The sequence below is a fragment of the Sander lucioperca genome, chromosome 12, assembly GCF_008315115.2.
Source record: "Sander lucioperca isolate FBNREF2018 chromosome 12, SLUC_FBN_1.2, whole genome shotgun sequence".
Taxonomy (NCBI): Eukaryota; Metazoa; Chordata; class Actinopteri; order Perciformes; family Percidae; genus Sander; species Sander lucioperca.
In genome coordinates, this window is record NC_050184.1 from 14,841,070 (window position 1) to 14,857,653 (window position 16,584).

Below are 16,584 nucleotides of genomic sequence, written 5' to 3' on the forward strand. Positions count from 1 at the left end.
GCAATGGGAAAGGAGTTTGTCACCTATTTCTAACAGGGTTTCCCACATTTAGAAACCCTGCATATACGCTCTGATTTTGGTAGATGGAGGAGAAGTGTGAGACTTTGCTCTGGAGACCACTATTAATAGGTGTGGGAGAAAAAACCTGATCCACACAAGAAGTGCAATTCTTACTATCTACAAATCTGAACATATTCACAGACTCCAAAAATTGTTATTAGCTACTACATTGTTATTAGCGATAGTAAAGTATTTTGTCAAAACTTGATATGCCATCACACAGAAGCGTCTCCAAACTCCAGCATCGACAGCGAGCTGAGCAACCAACACACACTGCAACATTTTCAGCTACTTTAAACAGCTTTAACTATATCACTATAACAGCTGTTTTCAGTAACTTTTCCACTGAATAAGAAAAAATACTAAACATATTCCGTTGTGAGACGGCTTTATAATTTATGTAGGCACATCACTGAGAAACGTGGGATTAAATGGGTTAGAATTGGCCCTTTAATTTTATACTGGACAGCTTTTGAGTTTTGTGGACAAGTAAAGCTGGTGTTACACTTGAGCAAGACACTGAGCTTGTTCAGCGGCCCACCATAGATGGGTATATTACTGTGTATTGTTTGAGGCCGTTCCAAGAGTGTGTTATTAATACAAGCCATCCTCCTCCGAGGATAACTCCCCCATGCAGCTGTTGTTGACAAAAACATGCTCAAGTTTAACCTGCGACAGTAAACAGAATTACCTGTACAATGTCTCTCTCAGCAAGACGTCCTCTGGAGGACACTCTCACCTCGTCTCCATCCAGCTCCTCCATAGCTGAAAGGAGAGAAAGTGACAGAGAGAACCACCGAGGGAGAATTTAAAAACAGTACGGGATGTTCTTTCGTATTTTCAGAACGTAACTGCTAAATTGGAGCACAGCATGTGGAGTAAGAACACGTATTTGGTGGAGAATGGTCAGAACACGTGCACCAAAAATGCAATTTCTTAAGCAAAAATGATGCACGATTACACTATGGGTCAGAACAGGATAATAATTCTGTCATGGGGAAAGCTCAAAAGCTTAAAGTACAGCAGTGCTTTCAGACAGCCATTTCAACTATGGCCAAACATAGGAAGAGGTGTTTGGTCTAAAATTGCGCTCTGTTGGAGTCCTGTCTGAGAAGTCTTAAAAAACAGAACCTGCACAACAATGTATGTCTGGAGTCGCTCTGGCAAGGACACAAAACAGCCTGGATGTGTGGCACCGCAATGGAAAGGTGGCTAAGCACAACGTGAGGTCAAATCAGCAAATATACACACATTAAGAGGACCAACACCAGAACTGACAGCGTAATGTCAGTTCAGCATAAAAGTCACATGCTAGGAGATTAAAAACACTCAGAAATGGAGTACACAGACTAAAAATAGATCAAATAACAAATAGAGGCAATTAGGTCTGGCAATTAGACAGACACACACACACACACACACACACACACACACACACACACACACACACACACACACACACACACACACACACACACAGACTAAAGACAGAGCAAATAACAAATAGAGGCAATTAGAGACACACACACACACACACACACACACACACACACACACACGCACACGCACACGCACATGCACACTTTCTGACTATTAAGCCACTTGGAGCTTGTGACCCCAAACATGCCTGAGTGCTTTCTCTACCAATCCCACCATTCAATTTCTTAAACAAGTAGAAAATGATGGGCTAGCCAACACAATGATGAGGCGTTAAGTCGTCACAACCTGCTGAGCAGTAAGAGAGTTAAGCATATGCGCTTACCACCCCCCACACTGAAAAGTCATTATCCTGTGAACTGTACAATTCCTTCACACTTGACTTCATTGACTCTCCCAGAAAGGAGAAGAGCGTACTGGTGTTTATGAAGAACCAATTGATACAGCTGCTAAAGTGGTTTCCTGTTTGAGTCCCATCAAGTCAGTTAAAAGCCAAGGCCAAAATCGATTGCTGCCTTTCATAGAAAACCTCACACATTAGAGTCTTTACAATGTCAAGGTTGTTGAATTTATTTCATTCAACATTTCAAATGTATTCAGTGCACGAAGCCGCTGCTTCATGTGGCCGGCTATGAAATTCTGCTCAGCTATATTTCTTATTGAAAGGCGCACAGCGGAGAATGTGACCTGGTGCCATGGTGTAATATCTTGTTGAGTAGTTCCCCATATTGTCGATGGGATAAGAAAATACATTCAAGATTTTTGAAAGGATACATGGGATGTGTATTGGTGAGGAGCATTAAATGTGAACAGGAAACCTTTAACTGAATCATTGCCTAAACTTCTTCCCAAACAGTAATGTCCAATCACAGCACATGTATGTTAAGGTATTGTTTTGGATTGGTCCTAATTATCTTCATGGTTTTAGACAGCTCTTGGGTTGTTTTAAGATGCCATTTAGAGACTGTCCTCCCCAGAAAAAAACGCTCCCATAGCCTGGGATGGTGGATGGGCCAAGCACAGGACTTTCACCCAGGACACCGGGTATCGTGTCCCATTTGAAAATAAAAGTAAACTGCAAGTATTTTTTAACAAACGGAGCAACGACACATTGAGCATCTCGTGCCTAACAGGAAGTGAAGTAATGATTTTAACCCAAACCACAATGTTTTTTTAAAAGTTAAAGCTATAGTGCATTGTTTCTGTCGCTCCCATGAGGAATTCTAAGTAATGACAACAAAACTGTCGGCACGTCCACATGAATCAAGCCTAGAGTCATGGCGCACCACCCCCCACCCCTCCTCCACACAGTAGCTTGTAACCAGGGAGGACACGGAGGCACGAAAGTCGCCGGACGACACCATTTTCTGAACCATACTGAGAAATACAGGGAGAGTTGTGTGGAGCTGATAGTCTTAATTAGCTTTGTAGCAACTCATTTGGCAATGGCTTGAATGTAACGGATGTTCATTAATATAAAAAAGTTACGCACTTAAGCTTTAACCAAGTAGTTTTGGTGCCTAAAGATAACCAACGTGTGACCATTTCACAATGTTGGCGGCGTGTTTAAAAACCTTGACCATTACACTCTCTGGTTTAGATATGAGGAAAACGCTCCTGTGGGTCGTACTACAGTAGAGGGTAGGAATAAACAACCTATATTGTTGTATGGTTTGGAGGCTATTAAGTTGGTTTTCATCTGAATGTTTAACATGATTGTACAACGTATAAGAAATGTTACTCATGAGTTTATAATTGCATTTCAGTTTGATTCTGCCTTAGAAGAATATTTTGTGTTAATCTGTGTTATGTTGTGAGGAATATTTTGTGTTATGTTTTTTGTATGTAACTCATTGTTTGTTGCTTTCTTTCCTCCTGAATGTAATGATTCCTCCTGATGCAAGGAATAGTAAATTACTAATTAAAATTAATTAAATTGAATTAATTAGGGACTGAAACTGCATTTGGTTGCACAACACTGTGTTGTACAATGACAGCAAATTAACGAAATTGCTGCCTGTCTTTGCGGCTAGGTGTCACGGTTGCAGAACAGTCCGCAGGAGAAGAACACAAATGGAGACAAAGGAATAATGCAGTAAAATGATTTGATAACTAAAGGCATACAGAGTCCAAAAGCAGGCAGGACACAAACAAACACTGGTGAACTTGACACTGGGAATGACGACAAATTGACACCAGAGAAAGGGAGCACACAGACTATATATACAAGGCAACGAGGGATGTAATGAGAAACGTGAGATGAGAGCTGATGAACAGGGCCACTTTCAGCCCCGACAAAATGTAGCAAGCAATACATTTTTTTAAACTAAAACGGGGGTGCGTTGAACACCCTGTTGTGTGCGCATGTGCTCTGCCTTTTTATTACCACGAGTTACAGACACGTCTCTGCTAATGGATATCACCTGTGACGCAGCCAATGAACGAGAGACACACCCACCAAACGCGAGAAAACACATCACAAAGCAGTTGCACACTGATTCACACCGTTCGGAGGAAATATGTTGTTCAACCAGGAAACCGTAGCAAAACTATGCACAACATTTTGAGATCAAACGTGCCCCAGGTGAAACACATCAGGGCGGGGCAGACAATCACAAAGGCGGGAAAACACATAAGGCAGGAAGTCAAACTGGACAAACAAGACATGACACACGAAAAGTGACCCTACAAAATAAAATACCAAACTAAACTAAACCCAGGACCATGATACCAGGACACTTTTTAAAAGTACTTTCTAACTCTCAATGACGCTTTTCTGGTTTAAAAGGTGAAATTGAAAAACTCATGGAACTACCATTAACAAACATTCCATTCTGCAGGTGGACACAAACATCAGATCAGATGCCTTCTTAAACAGGGCTCAACAATAAGGGTTGCCCAATTGCCCAGGGTAAGTAAAATGCCACGTTGGGCTAGTATATCTACCAACTCGCATGTGGTAAAGAAGGATTTAGTCTTGCCTTGCCAGATCTTCCTCTACAGCGCTGCGGAGGAGGATCTGGCTAGTCCACATAGCATTCTGGGGTGGGCGAAAACATGCTCTGGTTTATTGGCATTTCTTTAAACCAATCACAGTCGTCATAGGCGGCGCTAAGCGCCGGGCAGAGCCACGTTGTCGCTGCAAAATAGCCTCGGGAAGGAACTTGTTTTGGTGGAACACGTGTACGTTCAAAAGTTGTTTTAGTCGTGCAACAGAAAACTCAGATTGGACAGATAGTCTAGCTAGCTGTCTGGATTTACCCTGCAGAGATCTGAGAAGCAGTTAACCATAGTCCTCATCAAATTGACCAGAGTTGACGGACACTCAGAATATTAATCTGAGCCTGTCAGTGGCAAAATAAGCACTTTTGTGAAGGAAAATACAAATGTAGCGATCTCGCTTAATACTGGACCAATGTCAAAGATTGTTGTTCCCCTCAGTCACTTAGACACAAAAACATAGGAAAATAAGGTTCCAGGTTGCAAAAAACGGTAGTTACCCTTTAAAGTGGATCACCTGTGTGTTTGTCATGTGAGAGGCATCTCCACTGCATGTCTTTGACACTGACTCAACGTTTTGTCGTCTGTAGATGAAGTGATTTCTTGTCCTCTACGCTGTCATGTTTACTCATGTTGACCTGAAAAATGATGGATCTGTTACTAAAAATGGAACACTCACCGTCAAACTCAGCAGGTCCAACACCTACGATAATTATGGACAGGGGCAGTCCTGATGCCTGTGCAGGAGACAAAAGGAAATTGAATAATTAGTCCAGTTGATTCAGTATCCTGAGGATGCATTAAGACATCTATAAGTTTTGGGTGAACAAGCTTAAAAGAGTGTTGAATTATTTTGGTGTAGTGAGCATCGTCTTGCAGAAATAAGTGTTAATTCAAGCTTGTTATTGTCATTGTTGTCATTATCTTAATCTAAAAGGTGAGGCTAACCTGATATAATACCAAAGCTTACAGCAAATTACCTTTTTTTTAACCAAACCTTAACTCTCATTGACACAAAACTAAGAGTTGTGCAGCTGGAAAAATACTCAAGCAAAGAATAGTTGTATAATTTAGAGGATTTAAAGAAAATATCTGAGACTTCATCTGTTTTACACTGCACATGTAAGATACTTAGGAGGGTGTTAAATAACAAATAACTTGCTTTCAATATTCTACACTGCCTGCCCTGAGAGAAATCACTTAGCACTGACTTAATTGGATCAGACACCTCTCAAACATTAATTTGACAGGTTTTTGAAATAATTATTGACCTCTCACAAAAGCGAGATCAGTCACAATTAGAGCAAAAATATATATTTTCCTCTCCAGGACTTGAATCTTGAAGAAAAAAATCTTAGTTTTGCATTTCTACTTTATTTCGGAGGTATTACTTATCCCAGAATGCTGGGACCATAGACTGTATGAAAATACACACACACAAAATGAAGTGGAGACTGAGATGAACATCAGTAGCAGGAGTAACTGAGAGAAAAGCACTGCTATCCATCAGTCTCTGTGCATGTTTGTTTACATGCATGCATGTGTGTGTGTGTGTGTGTGTGTGTGTGTGTGTGTGTGTGTGTGTGTTTACTCACATTGACCACAGCCTCTTTGGTCTGCACCATGTCAGATATCACTCCATCTGTGATCATCAGTAGGACAAAGTACTGAGAGCCATCTGTAATCTCTGCTGCACAGCTGGGGAACACACGCGTGCACACACACACACACACACACACACACACACACACACACACACACACACACACACACACACACAAAGACGAATGTATCCAGGTTAGAGGTTATATTCTGCCTGTGCACCTGAATAGCAGACTACTAATGAAAACACAAAGCCCACCTGCCAGTTGGTCTCAAACATTATTCCATAGCCTAAGGTGCCTGAGGACTTTTGCTTGCAAAAGGTTGAATCAAGCTTTTACCATTGAAGTTTAACTTATTACATTTCACTGGAATTGTACCTTGTATGATTAAAATGTGACAAAATAATAGTGCATTCCATTTACCTCAGAACTCGGAAGCCGGAGCTGGCAATGACGTCCCGAGTTCACCGCGTTCCATTACTCATATTATGCTCATTTTCAGGTCCAGAATTGTATTTAGAGGTTGTACCAGACAGGTTTTTGTGGTTTAATTTTCAAAAAAGACTATATCTTTGTTGTGCTGCACATTGCTGTGGGCACATTGCTGGGGCGTTTCCGACTTTGACCTCGGAAATTCCGACTTCTGGACAAATGGAACGCACTATAAAACCGATTGATTGATTGAGATTGAGTTTGTCTGACACTTATACCTCCCTGAAGTTATGTTTGCCACACCAAGTCACTTGCATGGTTTCTTTATTTCTCTTAATGATTTGGTCTCCCTGGGAGAGTTCAAAGCTCTGGTAAAAAACACTGAAGAGTGCAACTGGTATTCCTAAACAAAATTTTATATTATGTATCGGTTGTTCCTCGTCTGTGTTTTATTGTCCCTTGTCTGTTTAACCCTTCCCTAACCCTAACCTTAGCCCTAACCCTAACCCTAACCCTTTGAACTGCTCTATTTTATAATTTTTATAACCTTGTAATGGTTCGATGTCTTGTCCAGGTCTCCCTTGAAAATTAGATTTTAATCTCAAGGGACTTCCCGGTTAAATAAAGGTTAAAGAAAAAAAAAAAAAGTTAAATTGGTATACTAAGAGTTTCAAAGTGTTGTGCCTTTTGTCACCATTACAACAACAAAAACACAATAGCAAAACTGTAAGGAATGGATTCAATAGTGTTTTTATCTGCTGTAAAGTAAGTGGCAAATGCCTGACTAACTATCTTACTATATACAGTAGTAACCTCTGTCAAGGAGCACATCGGAGCTAACTACATTATCTCTGTGGCACCTATACCATAAATTACATATGAAAACCTTTATAATAACCCCAAAACGCACATTTAACTTTGGGATCTCTGAGATACCTTTTGATTTAAATGTAACATAAACGCTCAATTAAAATGACTTTGATCTCCTTTCACACACCATGGCAACCCCTTTGTTCTCGGATGCTGTTTCCACAGAAGGCCACAGAGTGGTTCACTGCCTAAAACTGCAACCTTCAGCAACGGAGAAATCCTTCAAAAATAACAAGCACTGAAAAAAAAACAGCATATAGAAAACTATGTGACCCTGCTTCTTGTTTTTCCATCATTCTTTATTCCCTTCGATGAGAAAAAACAAATGAATATATCCACCAGCTCACCTGGCATTATATCAAGCCAGAGCTGATATTTGGCAGAGTGTTTTAACACGTAGGTGTGTGTGAGTGTGTATGTGTGTGTGTGTATGTGTCTATATGTGTGTGTCCTTCACCTGCTGTTTAGAGGGAAGGAGACAGGATCTAATACCAGTGACTTAGTTGTTCCATCTGGCTGAACATGACATTGATCCGTGAGTCTATGTTTCTGTGTGTATGTGTGTGTGTGTGTACAGTATATGTGTGCATGTGTATGGGATTTTAGCCTCATGTTAGGATGTGTGGGTGTTGGCACCTATGTCCTTCTTCTTCTTTTTTTCCAGTGGGTGATCTATGCGTCTTGATGTTTGACACAGTAGTGTCAAACACAGGGTGGGATAAAAAAAAAAACCGGAGAATTGATAATTCACTGCTGGTCTAACAACAAGGTTTATTAATGTTTGTTCACAACAAAAACATGGAATTGTCGCAGTACCTGTGGCAGCAGAATCTTTGTTTTTGTATTAACCTTTTATTAACCTTAAAACCTGTCATATATTGTAAGTCTTAGTTTTTAACGTGCAAAAATGAACAAAGACATCATCAGCTCATTCCTTTAACTGGCCATTGGCTCCTATGTTTAATGCCCATAGACTAACAGAGGAAGGTGAGCAGCGCTAGTGGTTGGTTATGATTCAGATTTAAGATCTAAGATTGGAATCATCTCCTTTCAACCATAACTCAAAAGGTTATGGTTTCAAAAGAAAAAAATAGTGCTCAAAACTGTGGAGGTCAAACACCATCCAAAATCATTAACCATTATACTATTTCAAAATGATCCATTTTAACCAAAGTTTTTGAATCATTCATGAACTCACAAATGAAATGAAATGAAATGACGCACAATCTGGTTTTAGGTCAGGACACAGTACACAAAGTGTTAATGTTGATTATTGAAAACAGTAAAGATCACAAAGTCTGTACCACACGCTCTATATCACCTGTTCTGTTTTCAATTTACATAAACAATAAAGGTACATCCTGCCAGTGAGTATTTATTTGTATGCAGATGATACAGTAATCTATCCAGTTGCCCCATGTCTAAATCACTGACCTCCAGAATGCCTTCCACAAACTGCAGTTATCATTTTACCAAATAACTTTGATGTGCAAAAAAACATAATTGTATAGTTATGTATAACTTTCTACAGAAATCATGGCCATTGTTTATAAACGGTATATAACATTACTCTTCAGTAGGGTTTCTCCCTACAGATATCTTGGAATTTTGTTGAATGACAAATTAGTTCCATACTCACATTAATAACCTTGGTAATAAATGTATGCCCTAATCTTGATTTTTGAAATTCCCTTCAAAACCAATTGCAAGCTTTCATTGATTGCCAGATGTATTTTGACAGTTTCTCTGATACATAAAATTAACTTCTGGATTTTAGATGTGAAATTAAATATGCAGATAAAAGAAATCCAAAATTAAGCCCCTTTTCCCTAAAATAACCTTTTCTCTGATGCCACACTTTTAGTGATATGAAACACTTATTTTTAGCTGAAGGGATGCTGCAACCTCCTTAATTCTGCACATGTTGATTTCTCCCCCACTGTTAATAAATAAAATTAAATTTCTAATCTGGTGTAAAAGCTTCTTGTGAGTCATGTCACTAATAAGCTTTGATCAAAACCTATAAATACAAAAAATAAATAAAAATCCCTCAGGTTTGGTTGAAAAAAAAAATGGCATAAGCCCTGATTTTCTACTCGCCGTCAGTTTTTTTGGAGCTCCCCGACAAAAGCACCAGATCAGAGGTAAAACGCCGCTTGAGCACCATGTGTAAACTGTTCAAAAATGATTAATTGCAGACACATCCCTGATATCTAGCAGGGTAAATATCTGGACCTGTTGGAGAGTACAAGACCTTGGTTTAGGGTAAACCTGTAACAATAAGAACTTTACTGTATGTGTTGCATTTGCAACACGTACCAAAGTTGTTGTTGCACCTAGAGAAAACTAGCTATAAATAGTAAAGACGTGTGGAAACACACTATTTAGTGTGCCAACCTACAACACCCCTTTACCCTTCTTTTTTGCTACTTCTTTGCTTTATCCCTTGTTTCTGGCGGACATCCATTTTTTAAAACAAAACCTTCCTGTGTCACGCATTGTATAATGTCATGTCCCGTGTCACTTACAGTGTTTGGAGACCAGACATACTCATCTTGGATTCCTCCTGGTAAAAGATATTGTAGTGTGTGGCCCACTGTTGCCAGTCAGTCATGTAGTGTGAAAACTCCGACGACTTCAAGACTCCAGTTGTGTAGTGTGAACACTACAGCTATCGGACGACTTTGAAAGTCATGTCACGTAAACTTAGCTTATATCTAAAAGGTAGAAAACGTAAACTAACTCTAAAATACACACATGTATTTTCAAACTTACTTTGCCACTTTGTTGATAACAGGTGCAAAGTTGGTGGGTCCATACAGCTGCACCGTCCTCAGGCTCTGGAAATATGCCTCCAGAACCCCCTCTATGCCCACACAGTTTGGATTCTCAGCATCACTATTCTGCAACAACAAGCATACAGCCCATTAATGAAGTACACAGTGTACATTCACACATTCAGTGTACAAACTGTATAATTAACCGGGCAGTACAATAATCAAGGAACATCTTTCCATCCAAAGCACATAACTGTAGAAATATTTTTACACTTCCAATTAAAGATAATTTAACATATCTTAGATATGTTGCTACGTTGATAATATGTGATGATATCAACAACAAAAAAGTCAAAATTGAAGCAGCAGAGGCAATATTATTGATTAAAAGCAAAAGTTGGCTTCACTACAGCCTAGCATCCAGCGGTTTCTAACGGGTTGCCCTGATCCCTCAGAGGGATGCAAGGGGGAAGCGGAGGGGATGCTGGGAGATTCCCGCTGGCAAGCAGATGAGCCAACTCAGCGACAACTCCTGGTCCAAACCACACCATGCTACGGGTGGACTATTTGTGTGTGTGTCTTGTATGTGTGAATTAATTTGTTTGTGTGTGCGTTAACATGTTTGTCTTACCAGTGGGAAGCCGTGGGAGATTTTGCCATCAGGGGGCAGCTTAGCTCCGAAACCATAAGCAGGAAAGAGTTTGTCACTGTCGTAGTCCTGGATAATCTCACCAACTGCCTTCAAGGCCATGGCATATGCATTCATCTGGTAGGGACTCATATAGTGGAGGGAGGTGGGCTGGGAAGGGTTACCTTGGAGGATAACACACACACACACACACACACACACACACACACACACACACACACACAAACAATGAAGTAAACAATAATATGTCTTGCTTCTTCTCTGTGTGTAGTTTTCACCTGCAAAATACAATGTGCAGTATGTCAGCAGTGTAGCACAGGAGCTGATACATGCTAAGAATTCTTAAATGCTTTATCTCCTTTCGAACACGCTTCACAAAAGTACCTTCGAGCATTTGCATTTTTAATTGCAATAGAGACAGGCTATGACTGTGATGAACTACATTAAGAATCGTGGCTTTGGAAGTCACATTTGACACTTGCAGAAAAGGAAATAAAATCAAAGAGTCATGTAAATAGGATTATTATGGGGGAGTTATCAGTAAATGCAATCATGTACATGTCTTACACAATTGCTTCAATATTGTAAGCAGTAGAATTATTACACACATAAACATAGCCAAATTTGACTGAATGACAACTCTGACTTCTCCCCTTGGGTCTGGAGTCTCTCCTCCATTATGGAACAAGTGCCCTGCTTTAAAGGGAATGAAAGGAGGGGGATGATTTGATTAGCCACGATAGATGCCAGCTCCTAACACACCTACTGATAATGTATTCCTCCTAATCCCATCTAGCTTCCAACAGCGCCACAGGTGTACTGCGCCTCTGGCCCTGAAAATACCAAACACATTCACCACACTGTGCACTTTGCACGGTCGACTGCACTTTCCATCATGTGAAAAAAGAGAGCCTAAATGTAACAATTTATTCAAGACAGTGGTGTTCCCAACATCACATACACCAGTGTATCTGTCATAAAAAATAAGAAAGGCCATGTTACATTACAGAGGGAAAAAAGGGACAAGTGCTTTTTACACCGAAGTGTTAAAATTTATAATAGTGTTTTCTGTCTGTAATAATTGAAAACACAAAACTCAAGTAGTGTCATTTTAATAGTTTCTGACAGAGAAAAATACAGCCAGTGATATAATTGGAAAGCACACTAACAAAGTGGAGTGAGGGTACATTACACGCTTTCTGGCAGTCATGTTGGAGTCTTCATGTCTTGAACAACAATGTATTTCTAAATGTATGGCTCCAACTTTGTAAACAATACTAAAAATAATTGCTTTTCTCTGTGCCATTGAATTGGAGTGGAAACTAATCATTTCCGCAGCAAGAGCCAATTGTGTAATTTGTTAAATACAACTATAATATTGTTTAACTAAATCCTATTTTTCAGCTTTTAGTTTATTGCATCAGAAACCTAGATTTGGATCTATCAGACTATTCTCAGTATTTTACCCTACTGAACTGACATTACTGTGTTGAAAAGAACTGATTTCCTTTCAACATTCAGATCACTACAGCATATAGAATGTACTATCATCTGAATAAAGTAACTGATAGATTGTACCAAAATGTGTTAGATCGATAGAAAAAAGGAAAACACAAGTGGGCCCAATCAGTTACCCTGTGGTACACCAGTACTCCACACAGTCTTACTCTGGAACTGACAGTGTAAAAAACACTTTGCTTTCTAGTAAGCAAATAGCTACTGAACCAGGTTAGGACAGTGGGCTTGAGAGGCTGATGCACAACTGAACTGACCATCATTTAATACAAGTTTTCCAAGTATGTTTCTTTTTCTAATGTGGTCAATGTGGTAACATTAAATGCATTGTCTTATAAACCTTGAGAGGGACATGTAAAACAAAAGGTAATATCAGATTAATCCCAGATTTAGCTGTTAGCTATCTGTAGTGCTTTGGCAGGTAAACAAAAACTACTAAATTAAAAATTACCAATTTATTTGGTGAAAAAGTGGGGGAGGTGAAACTTGCATGTGTATGCTGATACACCTACAAACACTTCTAAAGCTTACTGATTAAGACATATCTTGTTTGTTTAATGCGTACACAAACAGAAATGTGAAAACGACAATTGAGGCAGTGACTTTTAGTAAATATTCATTTACTACTGGTTATGGAAGACAAATGATTAATTACTGGGAGTTTATATGGGGTTCTGCACGCTGGGAGGGTCTTGTTTTATGTTTTAATGGTTGATCACATCTGGTCCAACTGTGTTTTGATTTAATGGCAAGTAGACAGTGAAGAGTTAAAAAACACACATGTGCACCACAATAAATGAAAATACATGTAAGAGAAACACACCGGTAAGTGACTTACCATTGGATGCTGTAAAGTCTATAGCCACTGTGAAGTTCAGTTGGGTTCTGTTGCAAAGAAAATGAGTAGAGGAAAACAACAAAGATCACACACTTCCGTACACTTAGTACACACCGTATCTACAACACACATACACACCAGTACAATCAAGTGCAATATAATCAGTTTACTGGTTCACTGGCTAATTAGTATGGCAGGACAATATTCCCTCCAACGTCATGAAGGCCTAATTGGGTAAAACAAATGGAACAGGTAATTAAAAGTGAATGAACTGAATACATTAGGTATTTACAAATGAGATTTACCGATACAAACTTCACCCAAAAATGCACCCTTCAGGGCATTTATAAGTGTTAGTAGTATAGTGCTTTTTGGATTTTAATCTAGTATCTTCGGAAAACTCCACACAAACACACAACACACACACACACACACACACACACACACACACAACCAAAATGGTGGCTATTGACACTCACTGTGAGGCTAATTATTATTCCACTCACCCTCCTCGGATGAAATCCACAAAGGTATACTCGGACTCCACTTTGAAGGACAGCAGAGTTACCTGGTGAACACACACACACACACACACACACACACACACAACACGCACACCACGCACACCACGCACAACACACACACACACACACACACACACACACACACACACACACACACACACACAGAGAAAAGGGACCAGGGAAATGGGACCAGGGCCAGGTAGATGGTTGAGAAAAAGACAAACAGGTGGCCAGACAGCAAGAGAGTCAGTGAGACAGAAACAGATATAAGAGGTAATGATACCTATATAAATATATAACGCTTAAAATACCAATAAAGAGGAAATAGGACATGGGAGAAGTGGGTGTACTCACAGTTCCAGAATTGATGTATTTCTTCTTTTTGCCTTTCTTCTTGGGATTTAAAACCTGCAGGTGATGGGGAAAAATAAGTTAGTGATTGAGAGGGTACTTGTAAAACCACTTTGTACCCTGGAATGATGTTTAATAATGAACATGAATAATTCAACACATTTCTAATACTGGAAGGGCATGAATTTCAACTGATATTATGTTTTTTTATTTCTGCGTATATAGAGAGTAGAGGAAGAGATTTAAACCATCCATCTATCCATGGTCATTACAAATGTGACTAATAAACTTGCTCTTCTACTTTAGGACAGATCATCATTATATATGTTTATTATTTCTTTATTTATTATGCTGCAGTAGTATTATTAATTGGTTTGGCAGTTAGGCGTGGTATAGGTGTCGGTCATGACCATGACTGTTCATTCAAATAATACAATAACAATGGTGGATGTGACAGATGGTTCATCCAATCACCTGCAAGCTATTTTTTGAAAGTGCCTGCCCTTTTCAAAACAGTTTCCAATGACAGCTTCTTTTGATGGTTCTGTGTAACAAACCGGAACAATCGTTGAATGACTATTAAACTATGTCAAACTATATGACTATTTAAATGAACATTAGGTCAGTTGTTCACATTACTTTAATCATTTATTATTGCTTTGGCACAAAATGCACTGAGTAAGCCTTGCAGATCAAAATAGTTTGCATTCATTGGCTATTGAATCATATTACTCTTAATTGCAGCTATAGACATGTTCATTGTGTAAAACCCTACATGCAATGTATGATGAGTAACCAACAATCACAACAACCTGTCACACACATATAATAGATACATTATAGTTATATGGTATTGTTGTAAAGGTTGTCAGATCGATAGACTTTGGCTAGATTGGGAACAACTTACTGTAATATCCTTATAATGTAGAGTAACCAAACAAAAACAGGTGACAGTTAAGGATATCACAGGCCAAAAGATTTTTCCCTTGTTGCATTGTAAGGGAGGATATCAGGTGTGATGTCGATGAAATGTTGTGGCCAAACAGAGAGGAGAGATTGAATGACCCATGAGGTTGAGAAATTTGCAGTATATTTTCTTGCACATATTGTACAGTAGTTCCAGATCATTTTGCTGATTATGTTTTTTTCTGTGCAAGCTTTCTTTATGTATTTGCAATTGGCTAGTGTGTACATACAAAGAAAAATGTATGTTGAGCCGTGGTTGAAATCAATACTATTAAGCTGCCTAAACATACAGTGTTAGCAACTGGACAATAGGACAGAATGGGTAACTATCCCACTTTCAGAGTACACTGTCATTTTGGTCTTGGTCAAAATGATAAAGGAACCTTTTGTGATGTGCTGAATGTACCATGTGGTGTGAGGATTATATTTAGAGTTTTGACAACTGTAATTTTGTTTCAGTATATGTGCCAAAATTGATAGAGAAAAACTGTAAAAGAGGTAAGAATTAAGTGTATATTATAGTGTAAAGGGAACATTGCATTTACCATTTATATATTCTTGGTGTTTGTATTGACGTTTGGTCACAGTTGTACAACAAAGAAGGCATTATAGGGTGTATCCTGCGAAAGAAATTAGGAGAAAATGGCCAACAGCCTTTCATAGTACAGGCCCGGCCACAGGATGGCCTTATCTTATTCAATCTAATACATTTAACTTTCTCATAACGACAAACGTTAGAAAATAGCATTAAAGCAATAGTGCTTAGTTTCTGTCTCCCCCATGAGGAATTCTAAGTAATGACAACAAAACTGTCAGCACGTCCACATGATACAAGCCTTCCGTGATCGTGCACTCCCCCACACAGTTGCTAGTAGTCAAGGAGGACATGGAGGATTAAAAACACATGATGGACTCTTCAGAAGAGGTAATTATCTTCACTCGAGTTTCTGCGTGGGAAAGTCACCGGATGACACAATCTTCTGAACACAGCCATACTGAGAAATACAGAGAGAGCTGATTTTTATTTAGCTTTGTAGCAACTCATTTGGCAATGACTTGAATGTAATGGACATTTATTAATATAAAAAAGTTACGCACTAAAGCTTTAAAATCATAAAAAAACTAAACATTACAGGACCTTTTCGTGTGATTTTTATTTATCCATCTATGTAGCTGTTTATGAAACCATCCATTCCTCTGAAGGTTGCATCATTTTGGTGTCAGGGGAAAGAGTTACATCTACAAAATGTTTTCAGCCTTTTTTCTTTGAGAGCACCTATTTTTATCACCTATATTTTATTACTTCACTACTTAAAAGGTTGTTCAAGTCTTTGCGAGGGTTGTAGAGATTTTCAGCCTTTTGAAGAGCCAGCCAGCTGAAGTTAATATATCCAATTTACATTTACAAGGTTATCATATGATGAAAAAGAGGTGAGAAACAACAAACCACCCCCATGTCATGTCTCACCTCATAGACATTGAACTGGTTCTGGCCCCGAGACAGCTCTCTGTAGCTGGTGGTGAACTCGCCAATGAAGTCATGGCTGCAGACAAACACCCA

The 16,584-nt window shown here is 39.1% G+C and overlaps 1 protein-coding gene across 2 annotated transcripts in view; it reads right to left on the bottom strand.

The window, feature by feature from the left end:
• The window catches only part of LOC116040939 (copine-9-like), an 87,869-nt gene that overhangs the window by 7,250 nt on the left and 64,035 nt on the right, over positions 1–16,584 (bottom strand). For both annotated transcript variants that reach the window (XM_031286680.2, XM_031286681.2), the window contains 9 exons: positions 16,492–16,567; positions 14,061–14,114; positions 13,689–13,750; positions 13,183–13,229; positions 10,812–10,993; positions 10,179–10,306; positions 6,093–6,195; positions 5,177–5,234; positions 752–825 (listed from right to left, as the gene is read on the bottom strand). In XM_031286680.2, coding sequence (XP_031142540.1) covers positions 752–825; positions 5,177–5,234; positions 6,093–6,195; positions 10,179–10,306; positions 10,812–10,993; positions 13,183–13,229; positions 13,689–13,750; positions 14,061–14,114; positions 16,492–16,567 — 784 coding nt within the window. The remainder of the gene's footprint in view (positions 1–751; positions 826–5,176; positions 5,235–6,092; positions 6,196–10,178; positions 10,307–10,811; positions 10,994–13,182; positions 13,230–13,688; positions 13,751–14,060; positions 14,115–16,491; positions 16,568–16,584) is intronic.